Source organism: Labrus mixtus, chromosome 24 (genome assembly GCF_963584025.1).
Source record: "Labrus mixtus chromosome 24, fLabMix1.1, whole genome shotgun sequence".
In the NCBI taxonomy this organism is placed as follows: domain Eukaryota; kingdom Metazoa; phylum Chordata; class Actinopteri; order Labriformes; family Labridae; genus Labrus; species Labrus mixtus.
The window spans coordinates 9575529-9593382 of NC_083635.1; the positions used below are offsets into that span (position 1 = coordinate 9575529).

The 17854-nt window shown below is 44.3% G+C and overlaps 2 protein-coding genes across 3 annotated transcripts in view; both read left to right on the forward strand.

Moving 5' to 3' along the window:
- appa (amyloid beta (A4) precursor protein a) overlaps positions 1-17854 on the forward strand; it is a 59404-nt gene that overhangs the window by 8957 nt on the left and 32593 nt on the right. For both annotated transcript variants that reach the window (XM_061032829.1, XM_061032830.1), the window contains exon 2: positions 9504-9595. In XM_061032829.1, coding sequence (XP_060888812.1) covers positions 9536-9595 — 60 coding nt within the window. In that variant the 5' untranslated portion in view covers positions 9504-9535. The remainder of the gene's footprint in view (positions 1-9503; positions 9596-17854) is intronic.
- cyyr1 (cysteine/tyrosine-rich 1) lies at positions 965-8556 on the forward strand. Its single transcript, XM_061032918.1, has 4 exons — positions 965-1163; positions 3586-3685; positions 4460-4620; positions 7509-8556. Exons 1-4 carry the CDS (start codon positions 1076-1078, stop codon positions 7640-7642), a joined length of 483 nt encoding a protein of 160 aa, XP_060888901.1. The 5' UTR covers positions 965-1075; the 3' UTR covers positions 7643-8556.

Here is a 17854-nt window from a genome sequence, read left to right on the forward strand (position 1 = left end):
TTCTGCTTTCAAAATACAGGTACAAGTTGACTTTATCAAATATAACCTAACTATTATTGATACTTATCAAATTTAACTTGTACTCGGTGTTAATTATTATAAATAGCCTAGATTTTTTTTATACCTCAACGAGTTTCTTTCCTGATATGCTCACAGCATTTGCCGGACATGTAGAAAATAGCACGTTTGCAAGTCTAATTACTCTACACTCTTAACCCCCTTTTGCCACATTATTCAGCTTATTAATTTGGGGGAAAAAAAAGATTTTCATGTAGGCCTGCGTTGATTTATCTCTGTCTTTTCATGATGTCTGCTATTGACATTTTAATAGGTGAAAATTGTGTTCTGTTCTGAAAGGAAAAAAACCACGATTTAGTCAATAAAACCGAATTAATTATGTTCAAAAATGTAAGAAACAAAGGGTTAGACATTTTACATTTCTAAACGGCTAATTTCGAAAATTGAACGTCGTGCTTTTTGACTTTTGAAATGCCAAAAATAAAGAGAACCCAGATTATGTTTTGCTTGTTTTTTAATTATTATTAATGTCTGTTACTTTTTTAATGCTTTGTTTCTGCAAAGGATCAATCAATGTTGTGTTTAAAGTGCTTTAAAAACAAAGTTGATTTGATTATTATCGATGAGAAAATGTAAAAAAAAGAAATTGTTAAGAGAAAGCTAGAATTAAATCAATATGGTAGTTTTACTTTGAAAAACACCGGAAGTCGTTGATTGACTGAGCCCACAGTATATCTTTCTCTCTCCTCGGTGTAAAAACTCAACAGGGTAATTTGAGTAAAAGGGGGGGACGACGCCGGGGGAGGGGAAGAAAACCCTCAGCAGTCAGCCGGAGGTGTGGAAACATTTCAGGACAGAAAAGACGGTCACACGTGGAGGAACAAACGGAACTTCACTTTTTTTTTTAAGGGGGAAACATTTGAACAACTCGAGATATTGGCGCTCTCGTTTTGGGGTTTGTGCTGAAAATGCGACAAGACGAGCCGAATAGTTGACTGGAAAATAATCGACATTTGTTCAGAGAATAAATAGGCTTCAAAAGCTGGGAAGTCGGGTCATGGAAACCCCCAGGAGGAGGAAGAGAAGGACGCAGGCGGTGAGATGGAAGTTACTGAGGAGCTCGCTGCTGCTTTGTTTATTCACAGGTAAGTGTTAAACTTCTTCAAACACCCGCATCTCCATATGTCCTTTATCCTTTCGACTCCCATAAATGTTTTTTGACACTGGAATAACGAGCCACATTAGTTTGAAAACTGATGAAAAGTGAAGTTACACACGGAGAAGTATTTCAAGAAACCATGACAACCGCTGCACGATAAGAGAAATGAGACGTGCCGATAATATAGTGAAATATCGCGAGAAGTCAGATAAGTCAACAAAACTAATGAGATCAGGTTTTTTTTGTTGTCTTATCTTTTGTTTTTCGTGTTTTATTGTATAAATGTCCCCAGTGGAGCCAAAATAATTCAAATTAGGAGCTATTTTTTTTTTAAATCAAAATTTCTGACTGCATTTTAACTTCTTGTTATTTTTAAGAATTATATTCCTTCTTCCAGCTGTTGTAACACGAACATTTCCCCCATGGGGGATCAATAAAGTTTATCTTTATCTAAGTAGTGTGCTAGCATGGCTAATATACTCAGGTTGCCGTTCAAAGGGTAAAATGTGTGCATGGAGAGTACAAAACCATTGCCTATATATATTTATTGTGATAAATTCAGATTTTGGATAAATGTGCTCGTATGGGATTAATTACACACAACCCCACTGGGAACTTTGAATTCATGCAGTACAGTTCTTTGGAAAAAGGGGGGGCAGGGGAAACGAAAAACTAGTTGCTGGAGTTGGTGTGTGTGTGTGAAAAGTTGGGTTGGGTGGTGGGGGAGTAAAAGGACATGGTGCCATTGTCTCCCAGCGTGTGGAGAGACAGGAGCCAGGACCTCTGAGGACCACCCAGACAGAGTCTGCTGCTGCTGGGAGGCATTTACGTGGAAGTATTGCAGCTTTTATGCAGGGGGGGGGGGGGGGGGGGGGGTGTAGTGTTTAATTAAAAAGGTGGCTTGACTTTGACCTCTATAATGAGATACACATCCATCAAAACTGGATTTGTGCGCAGAAAAGGCTTGGTTGCTGTTGTTAAAGTGCACTAGAATTAGATGTTAAAAGGTAAAAAAGTTTTCTGCTGGGAAAAAAAAGTGACGCACAAGTAGTCTGATCCACTTCAGAGCGTGTTGTGTGGGGGGGAAAGCATCCTCCTGCTGTAAATAAAAGGCAACATTCTGATCTCTCTCTTTGATTTTTTTTTATTTTTAATCCACCCATGCCGGGGAAACGTGCACACATGCCCCCAGGCGCACATCATTTGAGAGTGAGTGATTGCTGAGAGAAAGCAGATCCGCACACATGCACAGAGCTTGTTTTCTTTGCAGTGTCGCCCATTTGAAGTGTTCCTCAAGACTCCGAAAACCATCTAAGCGACATTGGGGGGGGGGGGGGGGGACACTTTCGGATGAGAGAGTCTCGTCGTGTGTTGGCAGCAGGTTGAGACGAGTACACGGAGCGGAGCAGCTGTGTGTACACTTCTTTTGAATATGGAGGCTTTGGCTGAGTAATGGAGGTTGAGGGTAGAAAAAAATAACCAACACATTAATCATCAAACACACACATTTTTATCCTGCGTAGTCCTACATGAACGAGCGTGTTGGATGTTGAGTTATCGTGCCTGATCTTGATGTGTGTCGGATTGGATTTGACCCCCACGCAGCCGAACGTCAGTCACACGTCACAGAGCGTCTCCCGTCATCCGTCCATCAAACTGGATCGAGCAACTCTTAATGACCACCACACTCGTCGATGCAGCCGGGATGTTTCGGGTGATGTCATCAGAGTTCTCCGTCGGCCTCTTTGTAGCCTGCAGCGCGTCGGTTCAGCTGGTCGGCCAAGCGGCTGATTCGCTGCCTCGCTCAGTCTCGCCATTGGAAAACTAAATCAAGCGTGTCACTCATTAACTCGGAAGAAGCGCCGCACGGCTGTCACATGGCGACGTTTACTTGTGAGTGTTTGATATTAAATACGATCACACACGTCTCCTTCAAAGCCCCTTGCCTGAAAGACTTGAAAACAATCACAAAGCGTCCTGTTCTCGCTGTAGGTGGAGACTTATTTCAATCCCCTGCTGCTTTTATTTCGCTACCAAACCCAACAGGGATTAAAAAATCTTGATAACAATAACACAAACCGGCAGGGGGGAGGCTGGATTTCTGTGAACAGAACCCCACGATCCCCATGTGAGTGCACAGCAGAGATCTTTTTTAATTTAATTGGACTTTCCCCCCTGGACTGTCCACAGGTTTCTTTTGAAAACAGTGTTTCTCTGCTCTCTGGGCTCGTCTTGACACTTTTAAAATGAGTCTTTGAAGGTATAAATAGAGGCTGGTTCATGAACAGTTCCCTTTGTGTCCTGACCTGACCTCAGAGTTCAAGGGTTTTTTTGTTTTCGGTGGACACTTAGGACTTCTTTATAACTTAAAAATGTTCCTATAACTCTGATATGTTTGTGTGTTTCAGGAGGTACTGAAGCCCAGTGTGAAGGCTGTATAGAGTACTGCTGCGATGGATCGCCACCGTTCTGCTGCTCCTACTACGCCTACGTGGGCGACGTCCTCTCGTAAGTTTTTATTTTGTTTTTTTTTTACACCTTTTATTGAGAGATAGGACGGTGCATAGAGTCAGAAACCGGGAGAGGTGGACAGCTTACAGAATCATTTGTACGCACACAGGCGGACTCTGTGCGGTCATTGATTCATTGATTAAGAAGCTCTGACTCTTAACAGCAGCTGTCTTTTTAACTCGTGTCAGGAGACCCTTCAGAGGATCTGGTCTTCGACCTCGATCTCCTTGGACTCAGCGCAGCTGCTTTGACACTTTCACCTCTGCACCGACTCCTGTTTCAATTCAAATAAAGCCGTGTGCAGGAATCTAATCTAACCTGTCGATTAATCCCATCGAAAATATTTAGAAATGAGCAGTGTAATTGTTTTAACCACAAGGTGGGGGGGGGTCGGTCGGGGTCACGTTAATCCCCTGTCGTTTGTAACTTCTGGTTGCTATGTTGTATAAAGTATGAAATAACTCTGGAACAGTCTGAATGTTCTCAATTCTGTCCCTCTGACTAATGCTGAAGACGTAACCAACCTGCTAATGAGTGTTTTTAACGTGCTAATTCACAGACTCCTCTGCAGTGAACACACACACACACACACACACACACACACACTCTCTCTCACTAACTTGCACACACTCACACAAACAGATCACACAGCTGATGCTGCGCTCCATCTCCATGCCGGCAGCTACGTGTCTGTTTTTTTTTGGAGACAGCTGCCTCCCCTCGCACTCGACTGGGTGGCTCACAGTTTGTTTGTGTGTGTGTGTGTTGCAGGGGCACTGCGATCTCCGGTATCGTGTTCGGCGTGGTGTTTCTGATGGGGGCGGTGGCGGCCTTGTTCCTGTGTGTGTGTATGTGCATGAAGAACGGGAGGGGAGCCAGGGTCGGTGTTTTCAGCACCTCCTACATCAACACTGTGACCCAGGGATACCCAGGTGGGTCTACAGAGGACACACACCACACACACACACACACACACACACAAGGATTCTTTTTAAACCATCAAAACTTCACTGCTCCATGAAATACTTACAAACATTCATTTTTAATTGTTAAAATGTGTAATTAGGATTCAGCAGAAAGTATTTAGGAGTTATAAAGTGTAGGACACTAATTTGTCCAGCAGGTGTCACCCTTGGGTTCAGGTCACACACTTCATAGGCCTGAACCTTCGCTGCAGGTGTTGCTGTAGACGGAGAGCACTAGGTCCAATCGTCAAGTGTGTGAGGTGTCTCTTGCCAACTCTCTATGCACCCTGTCCATAAGCGGCCGTGTCTATGAGGGTATTACCCATAGTTCATAGCATTGTGGAAGCCTTTATTGTAGAGATAGGACAGTGGATAGAGTTGGAAATGAGAGAGCGGGAAAGGAGCCACAGGTTGGATTTAAACCCGGGCCGCCTGCTTAGAGGATTACAGCCTCTGTACGCTACAGCCGCCCCCTTTAAAGTGTTTTGAATGTTTTACTTGTCATTAAATAGTGCCAACATATTGAATCAGTTAAACAGTTGGTGTCTCCCTGCGGGGCTCGTGGCCTGCCGCTCCTCCAACAGTGCGTGCTTGTTAGCTGCCGGGTCAACAGCTGACGGGGACCACCGACGTCTTCCCCTGGCATTCTTCACGAGCTTGCTTTCGCCTCAAAGCCTTTCTCAGCCTGCAGTCCAAAGATCGCCCTCCCCGGTTGCCTCGCGCGGAACCGGCTTCCTGTAATCCTCCGGTCTTTGAGCAAACGCGTCGCCGAGTCCTCCCACGAAGCCTCTTCCAACCGGCTCGAGTCTTGTGCTCCATCCGCTCAGCTTTCTCTGCGTTCCACAACCAGCTCGGCGTGTTTTCGGCTTCCTCCAGGTCCACCGTCATCTTAAAGCCCCCGAAGCTGGTCTCATGTCGGCTCCCCCCTGCCTGACGGGGGTGGATCTGCTGCGTGCATTCTTTTCTCCACCACCTCTGCGCTCTTTTGGTCGTGTCGCCCGTCTGAACCCGAGCTTGTGTCAGTGCGAGTTTGCAGCCTGACAGACGGCGCTTGAGGGAGGTGTCGGTGGCCCCCACAGAGATCTCGGCCTCTTCAGTCCTGAACTGCTGCTGGAGATTGCGGGGGGCTGGGCAGGGTGTCACATGTCGCCCCGATGAAAAAGCAGAGTCGAGCCCGCGGTGCACACATTTAAAGGGAATGAACCAAACAGAAACAGGTAGATTCAGGTGCATTTTCGACATCCAAACCCTGAAGTTGATGAACTTTTTCATAAACTCTGACTGACCTGAGAAGTCTGAACGCATGAGCTGTACCTTTTGTATCCTAATGCGTTGTGTCTGGCTCGTTTATGAAGGCTTGTCTCACCCTCTGCCACGCTGACACCTTATCTCCCGTCCTCAGGCGGCCACATATGAAAAGAAAACAAAACATGAAAAGGCGTATTATGTTTCAGGATCCAGCTCGGCCTCGACACAAAAAGGCTGAGGCGGCTTCTTTACAACAATCGACACTTAACCATGAGCCTGAAAACTCACACAAACACGCCTCACTACCTCCTACGTGTTTCACGTCTGTTTCATCCCGTTCCTGATTCAAAGGAGGAGAACCTGTGACAGTGTTCCCACGTTGTACTCTCAGGTACATTCACATCAGTCTGTTCTTTGCGACACTCTCCAGTCTTTTTTTTTTTTTTTAATTCTTCTGTCTGGGGCTCTTCATTTATTTATCACCTTTCTTTCTCCTCGCTCTATCGCCGTCATGCCACACTGGACTGGCAGAGTTCTGTCTGCCCTGCCGCTCTGATCATGTTTCATAAACACAAAGACATGCAACATGAATGCATATGTTTGCAGCTTCAGTGGTATGAATTACTTCCATCTTTTGACAAAGATTGTTTCGTGTTCTGTGCTTTCATTCTCCTGCCACAACGTCACATCAGTCACCAGTTTGACTTGCGCCGCGGTGCGTTGAGGTTTCATAACGGAGTGAAACGCATGTTCATGTCTAACATCTAATACTCGCTGACATCATCCGGTTTTTCCTGAAAACCTGATGAATGCAAACAGATGCATGCAGTGCAAAGATAATCCACAAGGGGGTAAAATATCCACCTCATGACATCACACATTGACCTTTTTTAACCGTGCGCTTTAGTTGTTTTCATGACGTTTTTTGGATCCGTATTGAGTACTTCGATCGACCAAAAGGTCCGTACTTGATTTCAAAATAAAAGCAGGGTTAAATTCAAACAACAGGACAAACGGGATAAGATGTATTCCTCTCGTTCCTGTTGTCCACACTTCCTTTTCCTTTGTTAAATCAGAAGGTCTCTGATTCAAAGGGTGAGACAATCGCACCATGTGACTGTTTTTATAGAACATCAGTGAAGTTGTTTCAGGAGGTGTTCTTGTTGATTGTCTTATCCGAGCCACACAGAGGTTTCTTTCCCACACTAAAACTCTTCCAGTCACACGGGAAGACTGGGACTTATTACAAAAAAAAACATGGTATCATAAACGAGAACGGGCTTTTGCCGATGCAGTGACTCCATTCATCGTCTCTTTTCATCCGTGCTGCTTTGATGTTTCAGTGAATAATGCAACTCCCCCCCCCCCCCTGCCACTGATGCATTGTCGCCAACAAACGACTCTCTACTCCCATGTTCAGCTTCTTCTTCTGGGTTACTTCAAAGCACTTACCGTGGAGGGTGCAGTTTCCAAATTTGGCCACAAGATGGTGCAATTGTTGCATGGAATTTCCTGCACAACACGACCCCTGTGTCATCCTAAACTTCAAAGTTTACAAGAAATTATTATCAAATCCTCCTTTTTTTTTCTTTCTTTCTGCTACACAGGTCCTCCTCCTCCGTACCCCTACGACTACGAGATGTACCCGCCCTCTTTGCACCCACCACCTTACACCCCGACTCAGCCCCAGCCGGCCAACTACTCCCCGCCTCCTCCGTACCCTGGCTCCACCCGCAAGTGAATCCCAGGAGCCCAGATCATCTACCCGGACCGTCTAAAGGAAGCTCTGATGGCGTGGTTTTGATTGTTGCTAAATGGGTTAAAGACAGTTTAGAGGGTCCGTAACAAAAAAAAGAAAAGGTGGGCCAGTGCAATATGTTTCAGCAGGCAGACTCCCAGCGTTTACAGGGTGTAAATGTCACTGTATTTTTTCTGCATGGCGGTTAAGTCTAGACTGACTGCTGTGAGTGTGTGTGTGTGTGTGTGTGTGGGGGGGGGAGGGAGCATAATCCCCACCATGGTGGTTAAGAGAGCACCCAAACATGTCCACATTCTGGAAGAAAGTTGTTAGCAGCCTGCAGCTAGTACTTTCACTTGCTAATAACATCCCAATATCCTCGCCGTCCCCGCCTGTGCACATCAAAGGCACCACGCCGCTTTGATGGAGGTGAAGACCGTTTCTGTCAGCGTGGAGAGGAACCATACATCACTGGAGGAGAGGAGTCGTCCCAGGACACACTGTCCACTCTGCTTTGATTGGAAAGTTAAAAAAAACTGGAGTTCTGCGAGTGGCTCAGGGTGGAAGTGGATGACTAACGCTGTGTCCAAACACGTCGGGTCTGGACCTGTCGCACGGAGACTTGAATATAAATGAATCATAACACTGACTTTAAGGACGAGTAGAAATTATGGTTCAAATCTGTATTGAACTATTCTTTCTTTTTTTTTTTTACCTTACTTGAAACGATACATTGAGTGAGAATTAAACTCATTTTGCCTACAGCTGAACGAGAACGTTTGTTTTTCAACACAATGGAAGTGAAGCATCAGATGAAATGCTATTTAAGGATTGATAAAACGTTGATTATAGAAAAGGGAATAAATCCAACTAGGATTAGAGCCATGTCTGAACATTCATACAAGTTATGTTACTTTTTTTTAAAAACAACAGAACTTTGATTCGTATCGTAGAGGTTACAGTATTTTTATTCGACTACAAAAATGGAAATCTGGAGTTTAATCCCAGAGTTCTGACTTTTTTTGTAAGAATTATGACCTTGAATTTACAACTCTGATTTTATTTACTGGAAAATTGATTTTTACGTCACTGATTTTTAACTTTGGATCCTCACTTGATTTGGATCATTTAGACTTTCAATTTAGAGCCCTGAAAGATGACTAAGTCAAAAATATGTTCAAAATGATATAACATTGTTGGAACTATTTTACAGAACTTTTAGCTAAAGAAATATTCCCATTTTCATCTCAGTCTCTATCCTTTTTTTTTTTTTTTTTTGGTTGTTGATTTCCGTACTGATTCAATGATGAAAGTATGGAAGAGGATTAGGGCCAAACATCAGAAATAAATAATGATAGGAGGACGATTTTTTTTCTCCACATTATGTATTTTGAGAAGAAATGTAGGAAAAGAAGTCGAAATTTGGGATGAAATATTAAATGTTCGAGAATAAATTTGTGAAATGTAGACTTAATTCTCTTGTTTCATATCTGTTTTTGTGACAATCATAAATTAAATATGTATGCGAATAAACATTTTTAATTTATTGAAAGGGTTTTATTTACTTGAGTGTGTGCGCATGCGTTGACTATAAATGTTTTTTTCTGTGGACGCGTGTCTGATAGATTGTTGCGTGTAGGAGATACAAGTGTGTGTGTCAGACAGATTCTGTGTGTGTGTGTGTGTGTGTGTGTGTGTGTGTGTGTGTTAATCCCACTCAGCTGTGGTCAGGTGATCCGGCGCTGAGCAGCTGTGCAGCCTCGGTATCGCTTATAATCAGACAACCGGAGTCACCGGCGCTGAACGCACCACACTCACTCCAGACTCTCAGTCGACGAAAACGTGAAACCGATCGGAGAAACGCTACCTTCAGGAGCGTCGTGTCAGTGAAACGACATGGGGGAACGAGTAGCTTTACTGCTGCTGGCTTTAGCGGCTTCATCTCTGGCTGCAGAGGTAAAAAAAAAATCTTTTTTTTTTGTCCGGGAATGTGTAGTATTTTCCACCATATTGAAGCTTGATAAAGCTAGCGTCAGTTAGCAACCGGAAGTTAAACGGTTGTGACACAATCGTCGGATTAAATTGTGTGGTGAGAAAAGGGAAGGAAAATATACGAAGTTGTTTGATTTGTAACAGATCAAATGTCTTAAAATAAACCGACATTTACGTTCCGATACATGCGTAACACTGCTTGAAATTGTGTGGGTTTTTTTGTCCTCCATTTTATTTTGAAGGGGTTACCGGAAGAGTAGCGAATAACTCCGGGTGTCTTGACGCTGCTTTTAAAAACCCTCGGATACGTTTTTATAACCAGATACTTTCCACTATTTCGTGATTTATGGAGACTATGCGACAGCGGAGTTTAATTTAAAACAACATTTATTTAATGCTGCGCTCATAATGTGTCCATTTCAAGCTAAACAACTAGCCTCTCCCTGATTTAAAAGCCTACAAAGCCCTTTTTTTTTTTGCGTTGGTCAACAATTTATTTACCCTTTTGTGCTGCTGAAATACCCGGATATTTAACTGTCTAACACGTGTTTTTGCACGTAATTAATTGAGCTAAACTCGTTACTGTGAATTAATGCAAAGTGTATTGTCTCATTTTCCATATCCCGAGGGCTAAATATCAGGGAGTGGGTGTGTTTCGGGAGATTTAAATAAGTAAATAAGACGCCTTATAGCCTTACAATTAAGACTTTCACGATTTTTTTTTCTCCCGGGAAATAAATGAATTCGTGACGATGACATAATCATTTAAAAACGACCATTCGTGACGTTTTTCCCCCACATATTTCAGTCAGAAGGTAGAGTAGAGAGGAGGATAGAGAAGTAAGATGGCGGCGGTGCACTGCAGCATTTATGGAGAGGGGAAACTGGGAAGCCAACAGGAGCTTTCACTGTCATTGTTGCGTTTTTTTGAGCTCTTTTGTTAGTGGTTTCGTGTGACAAAAGTGTCATTTAAAGCACAGGGTGTTCTTTAATTATGTATCCACAGCTGATACAGTGCCATAACATCCATTTAAAGCACCTTTGGGGAAAAAAAAAATACCACTTTGTGAATATACACTGTAAAAAAAAATACACATGTTGCGTTTAAGTGTCCATACAGTGTAGGAAATCCAGATTTTTCAACCCTATTAGAGCACATTGATTGTTTTTGTCATGTCATCAGTTGTGTAATTTCCTCTATTGCAGTTCCCCTTTTCAAGATCCTCCTTTGTCGTCTATTAACGGCCAGTGTGTTGCATTTCTGGGAAATTTTCTAATTGAAGAAATGGAAACGTGGGGATTTTTAACTGTGTGTGACTTTTTGTGATGAGGTAAATTAACACATTGTTTCAAATGGGACCTGCAGTTCAATACTGTCTCCTGGATGTCTTGTAACAATCACAGCTTGAATGCGTGATAAATACGTGAGTCGTCACAGGTCGATGGGGCCATTATACTCCGTTTAGTCGTCTTGTTCCTGACGTCTCGGCCCCTTTCTGCTCGGATGTTGCTTCCTCTTTTCTTTTCTTTTTTTGTCTCCATGTTGAATCAGGTGGCTTGTAGCAGCTGACCCTGGTTGTTTCCTGCGCACGTACGCTATGATCAGCGTGCTTGAAAATGAATAGTTTGGGCCCCGCAGCGAGCAGAGCGTTGGCTTTGTTCGTAATCCATTGCTTAAAATAATCTTTACCCTTGGAGTTGGGTGTTTACATTACGAGCTCCAAAGAAGAGAGCGACAAAAAGCGATAGAAAAAGTTGTTTACACTGTCAGGGATGAAACAAGCGAGATAAAAATCCAACTTGAAAATGAGACGTTGGAAGTTTTTGATCTGGTCGGAGCTTATTTATAGCCTTTACACACACTTTTAAACACACACATCTAGGAAAGCTGCTTTTTGGGACCGGCCCACAGTGCGGAGCGTGGGAGTTGGATGCCAGCCTTTGTGTGTTTGTGAATCCTTGGGAAATGGCACTTGGATGGATGCAGGCGGTCTGTTTGTGTGCTTACTGCAGTCTTTGAGCTCGGGGCGGACCGGCCCTCTCCCCTTTTTATTAGCGAGTTTAATGCCAGTATGCCTGTTGGCATTGCCAGTGTTTCTCTCGGCTGCTCACGCTGCAGCTTCAAGTCTTTGAAATAGAAATCCACCCGGCACTTATCTGTCTCCACCTTCTTTCCGTTTTCTGATTTAACTTTTTATTGGAGCCTGTAAACTCCTTTTTTACGTTTGTAATTCACATTTTTGCAGAATGCCTTTTTTGAAAACCACTGGAGAGGCGGGGTTTGAACTGTAACGCTCACATCTGGGCGTCAACTTGTTGATAGATAAACAACAGGTTTGTACGCATACGAGAGCCCTTAGGGCGCACTCACACTAAGCCATCCATACCATGCCTAAGCACCCTAAAGTCCAGATCGTTTGACTTGTGTGTAAAGTCGCTGTCATGTTCTCGTATTTTTTATTTTGGAGTCCGCCTGTCTTGTAAAGTTAAGCACACTTCCTGATCATGTAAAGCCATGCCATGCGTTGTATGACGACGTTCTGTATAAGAGGTAACCGTGCTCAGACCCGGTTAGTCCTGGAGCAGTGTGAGCGCAGGCCGGCGGGGGAATGTGTACCCTAACCGACGGGACAACTTTGCTTAGCGTGAACGCGCCCTGAGTCGTTATCCAAAAGGTCTCCACTTCAGTATTCAGGTCAGCAGAGAGGCTCACGTGGTGCAGTTCAGTCCTTAAACTGAGGAACTTTTGTTTTGTGTTGATTTTGGTGCCTCCTGAGGACAAAGCGGGTAGTTCTTCTCTCTTCTTTTTTTTTGTACTGTATTCAGGAAAGTACCGTTTAACGAAATATAACTGAGTCTCGAAATAGGGAAAGTACAGGGGCCCTCATACCAGTCCCTGCAGGAAAATGTGTTTGTCGTGCTCTTCCTCTTCCTGTGCCTGTCATTCCTCATCTCAGTAAACAAATCATACAACACAGGACTGGATGTCCTCTTCATAATGAGACATGAAAGGATTTTGTCCCTGCTTCTTCTTCTTTTTTCTTTTTTTTTGTCTCTCTCTGTCATTGTCCTTTAGTTGTAATCCTTCATTTCTATCCGGCGCATCAAAGAGTTTGCTGTAAATATTCCTCGTTTAAAACGGAGCACGTTGTCCATCTTGGTCGTGTCAACAGCAGCGACAACAACGACACAGCAACGCTCCCAATTAATGCCCCCCCCCTTGTTTGCCCCTCTGTCTGTCCTGGAGAAAAGAATTCCTGACCTTTTGATACTGTTGTTTCTGTTGTCATGGAGGATGACGCTGATGTGTTTGCTGTCTGCTCCTCTTCAGGTTTTATAATGAAACTTCAGATTCCCCCCCCCCCCCCTCCCCCCTCTATCTCTTGGTAGTGGCGTGAATCAGCAGTCTGCAAACACTGAAACTGCTTTTCACCTGTTATTCTCTGCTTCCTTCTTGGTTACTCTCACCCCCCCCCCCCCCCCCCAAAAGGTAGCAGCCCCTCCTCTCAAAGCATGTTGGGAATCAGGTGGTAGCAGTCCACTTGCTTGGCGACTCAAAGGCCTGCTTTGTGCACTGCAACCTGGCCTCTGAATGAGATTCTGTTGATGAATGCGACAACGTCTGATTCGATCCAACAAGCATCAGATAGCAGACGAAACCTGGCGGGGGGGGGGCTTCCTTTCTTGTTACCTGGAGAGGACATTTTGATTTACAGTGAGGGCTGTGTGGAGAGGTTTCTCACTTTGTCGCAACACGATGCAATTAAAGTCTGAACTTCTGGACGCCGAGCAGGTCTTAAGGGCACTTTGGCCAATGTTTTGAGGATGAGTTTTTTAGAGAGTGTGGGGATTTGGGGGGTCAAGAGCCCAATTCTGTGATTGTCAAAAACTTTACAGCTACAGTATCGTACAGCAACAGTTTGAAGTTTAGGAGCTCTAAGATTAGAAACGTGAAAAATCAAACTTTTGTCATCCGCCAGTCTTTGTCTAAGATTGTTAAAATCTTGGATACTACACGTTTTTAATCCCCTTTATTTTAAAATGGAACAGCACTGAAACTTACGCAAGGGATCTCCAGTCATATCATGTAACCAACAGCTGCTGTGAGTGACAGCGAGAGCACTATCAAAATTGCAGAATTTATTTTTGTGCCGATACTGAAATGAATATTGGAATTTGGAAATTAATATTTTTTTAGGCCGAAATCTTTTTTTTATAACAATGTTTGATCTGCAGAGATGGAAGGGGCCGACCGATATGTCACCACAAAGACCACGTTGGGCGAGTTGAACAGGAATAAAACAGCCTGTGTCCAACATCAGCCTCCTCTTCTTTCTCTGTCTTGCCTCATAATCGGATCTAATGGTTCAAACGCCCTCACGCCCCCACCTTTACTGCCCGGTAATTCTTCAGGGAGCACGACATCCCCCCCCCCCCCCCCCCCTCCCCTCCCACATCTCACATTCACGCCAAGCAGCGGCATTCATCACCACTGGGGCGTCATTTCCATCTGTAAATATCAGCAGTGCGCCATGAAGACACACTCTTCATTCCACTGCTGCTGAGTAAGCAGCTGCCGGTACCGAATCTGAATAATAAGGCGAGAAACACGGCGTACTGACCTGCACAATTACTCAGCAGCAGCAGCAGCAGGGTACTCCACCCAGCCTTTCTCTCCATCACACAGAGCCTCCATCTCTCTGTCACGCTCAGGCGTCAAGGCTGCAGCGCTTTTACAGTCACATGTCCGTCATGAGTGCCGGTCGAGGCTGTGACGTGTGACCCCCCCGCGCCTCTCCTGAAACGTGACCTCGGCCGATATAATCTAGATTTAATCATGGATTTGGTCGCACAAACGCAACATGACGGCCGCGTGAAGGACAGGTCCGCGTAGATTAAACGCCACCTGCTTGGCGCTTGATGCGTTAGCAATCTGCTCGCGGCTCATCGCGATCATTGACTTGGGTAGGCGTCGAAAAAAAGCACCACGTCGCATCAAAAGCCGGGGGTTGAATTCACTCCGCGAAACTCAGTCGGCCTTGAGAGAACTCTGTGGGGGGAAAAAAAAAAACTGGAGTGGCTTTCAGCATATTTGGAACCTCTGTACTAAAAATACCGTGCAGCAAAGTAGGTTAGAAAGAAAGGGAAACGAGAGGCTTTTTGAAAAAAGGCTGACATTTGAGTCGCAGGCTGAGACTGGGGGACCTCGCAGGGCCGGTATTTACAAGACTACAACCATTGTCTCATTTCCCATCATGCTACAGGTGGAAATGTACAAGAACGCTATCCGTCAATGGAGCAGAAACGGTGGCTTGCTGATGTATTTTTGCACATCATACAAAGTTTACTTGTTGGATTCTTCTTTTCTGCACATGTCTTATGAAATATAGATGTAGTTTAAAAAGAGGCGCTTTGGCACACTTGGACGCCATCGTTCATGAAATTAAAAGGCATCCATTAGACCCCTGTGTGCACTATTCAATCTCGGCTGTTTCATCCTTTGCTCTTTTCTTCCCTTCAGTAGTTTCTCTTCATTAAGTGGATGCACATGGAAAAAAAAAAATAAAAAAACACTTTGCTCTTGTATGTTTTTTAAATCCTATAGAGGTTGCTGACTCATCTTGAAGATGCTTAATCCTTTTTTGAGGAAGCTTCCTGTTAACGTCCTCCGTGTCACCGCCCCTTGTTTTCAAGGGTTATATATTCCCCCCCCCCACTTACAGGAGTGATGTCATCGCCCTCGCCGCCCTCGCCGCCCTGGTAGCGCCACAGTCTTCCCCAGGTGCTCAGGGACTATAATTAGGCTGCTGTGTGTTACCTCTGTCGTTCTGTTCACCCACTCCTTCTTATCGTCTTCATTTTTCACCGTTTTTATTTCTCTGCCTCGCTCTCTCTCTGAAACGCTGTGTCATCCAGACGGCGTGGTGCTGATGCGCCAGGCGCCCTCGGATTGAGATTCACAGTTCAGAGAGTTTATAGTACCTCTTGGTTTCGGGCGACACACCATCAATTGCAGATGATGAGTCCTCTCAGAGTCCCAACTGTGAAATTGGAACACTTGTTTGAAATGCCAAGTAGAGAGAGAGAGTGTGTGTGTGTGTGTGTGTGTGTGTGTGTTTGTGGGTGTAAATGAGAGGGTAGTGCAACAGAGATTTGCGTCAGAAAGCAGACGGGTATTCTTGACCGGGCTCTGCTATTTCTGGATCTGTTTCCTGTTTGGTATCCATGAGAGGCGGACTTCCTGTGTTTGTACAATCAACAGCAGTAGGGACCGACTGATATGGGATTTTTTTTTGGGGCAGATATCAAACATTGAGCAGAAAAAAAATTCTGATACTGACATATCGGCCGATATCTTTCTTAGATCTATGACATCTGTAGAGATAGATGTACACATTTATTGCGTCGATCCCTCAGATGCAGTTATCAAACACTTGCAGTGAAGAAACAAAGACGAGACGACACAGCTGGGCGCTCTGCAGAGTGATGATGCGTGTTGTAATCCATACAGCGCCCTCTGCTGGTGAAAGAGAACTGCTGGCGTAATACAATGAAATGCTATTTGGCTGGTGAATAAATCGAGTAATATCTGTGATTAAAATAAATCAATACCGATAGTCTCTGGATGTGCTAATATCGGCTGGACGATTTATCGGTTATTTTGTTTTTGTTCTGTTAAACCAGTGTGGAGATGAAATAAAGATCTAAGTTTGAATGCAATTGTAAACCTGCAGAAGTTTCCAACAAAACTTAATTCAGTCATTAAGTGTCTGCTTAAGGGGAACCTTGTCCCTTTTGTTTATTTAAAAAAAAAAAAAAACAGATGGCGCTTCTTTGCATCCAAATGTTTTAAGCTCGTTGGCCAGATTGCTCGTGTGTTCCTTAACTTCAGTGAGAGAGCCATATATGGAAAAAAAAAATAAAAAGACTCTGGAATCTAAAGTGTGCTCTGGCCTCGCCTCATCTTCCACAGTTTGTCGTCTCTTGTCTGAATGAATCCAAGCGAATGCAGCATAATGATTCCAAGCATACACACCCATCAGCACCCCAGGGCCTGGATTTCACAGTGACTCACGCTGATTAAGAGCAACCTCAAGTCACATTTAGTTGTGCAATAATTTCGACGTTGCAGTAAACATTAAGTTGTCTTCTTAAATTCATCCTTTTTTTTTTTTTTTTTTTTTTATGAGGTTCTGCAGCACTTTCTTCGTTGCCTTTAACTTGATGACACCTCTTCTTGTATCGATGCTCGTGAGCGTAGTAGTAGTAGAGGGAAAAACGATTGTTTATTTTTTTTTTTTTTTCCCAGCATGCCAGTCTGACGCAGATGGCTAATTACGAGGAGACATAATTACTCATTTCCTGTCATGGAAAGTCAACACTGCAATAATCAGTGAAGATGCTGCGGCTGCAGATAATGAATCTCTACAACAACGGCGAGAGCACAGTCGACGTGTTTGCATCCACCCGAAGGGACCCTGAGGCGGAGTGTTGTGCGTTTAATGACGTGGTCTTTTTAAAAAAAGAAAGATGATGTAATGGGTGCAAAACAGACGTACGGCAACACGGCGGCTTCAGTGGGAAATATTGATCCCAATAGAAAAGTTCAGCAGTCTACAACCATGATGAATGGAAATGATTAAGTTACTCGTTTGTTTTTCAGTTCTGCTCCTCCACATACTTTCAGCTTAATTAAGATGCTTAAACCCTGGAAGGAAAGTCAACGTCTCGTAAATCCAAACGCAAACTATTTGATGAAACTCGACATCGAGGCGTGGTTTTTTCTTTTGTGTTTTTTTTGCGCAACATATTTCTGGGCAAACAGATTAGTGTCATTCCTGATCTGAGCAGCAGCCAAAGTTCAGAGCGTGATCACGTTGTGTGTGTGCGAGTTTTGTTTGTCTCCATCTGTGTGTGTTGGCGGCGCTCTGCGGGAGGCGTCCCAGCTGGACGTCAGTGAGGTCAGAGCCGGTTTAGCAGACGGCCACTGAATGAGTCGATCCACCGTTACTGTGTCTTATTGTTCATTTGAGGCACACACAGACACACTGGGCATGCGAGTTACACACACACACACACTCCCTTACAAAACCAACCTGGTGATGAAATTCTCGTCCCCGGCAGACTTGGATAATGGTCCTGCCTCAGGTTGCCACGGTGATGACAGAGGGAGGTTATAACAGGCTGTTCCCTCTGGGGTTGTGAGCAGACACCGTCTCCATC

What these genes read in the sequence shown, in the direction of transcription:
- cyyr1 (XM_061032918.1), top strand. Translation starts at nt 1,076, where the DNA reads ATGGAAACCCCCAGGAGGAGGAAGAGAAGGACGCAGGCGGTGAGATGG. An exon ending in TACGTGGGCGACGTCCTCTC is followed by an intron (nt 3,686 to 4,459) that starts GTAAGTTTTTAT and finishes TGTGTGTTGCAG; the next exon opens with GGGCACTGCGATCTCCGGTA. An exon ending in TGTGACCCAGGGATACCCAG is followed by an intron (nt 4,621 to 7,508) that starts GTGGGTCTACAG and finishes TCTGCTACACAG; the next exon opens with GTCCTCCTCCTCCGTACCCC.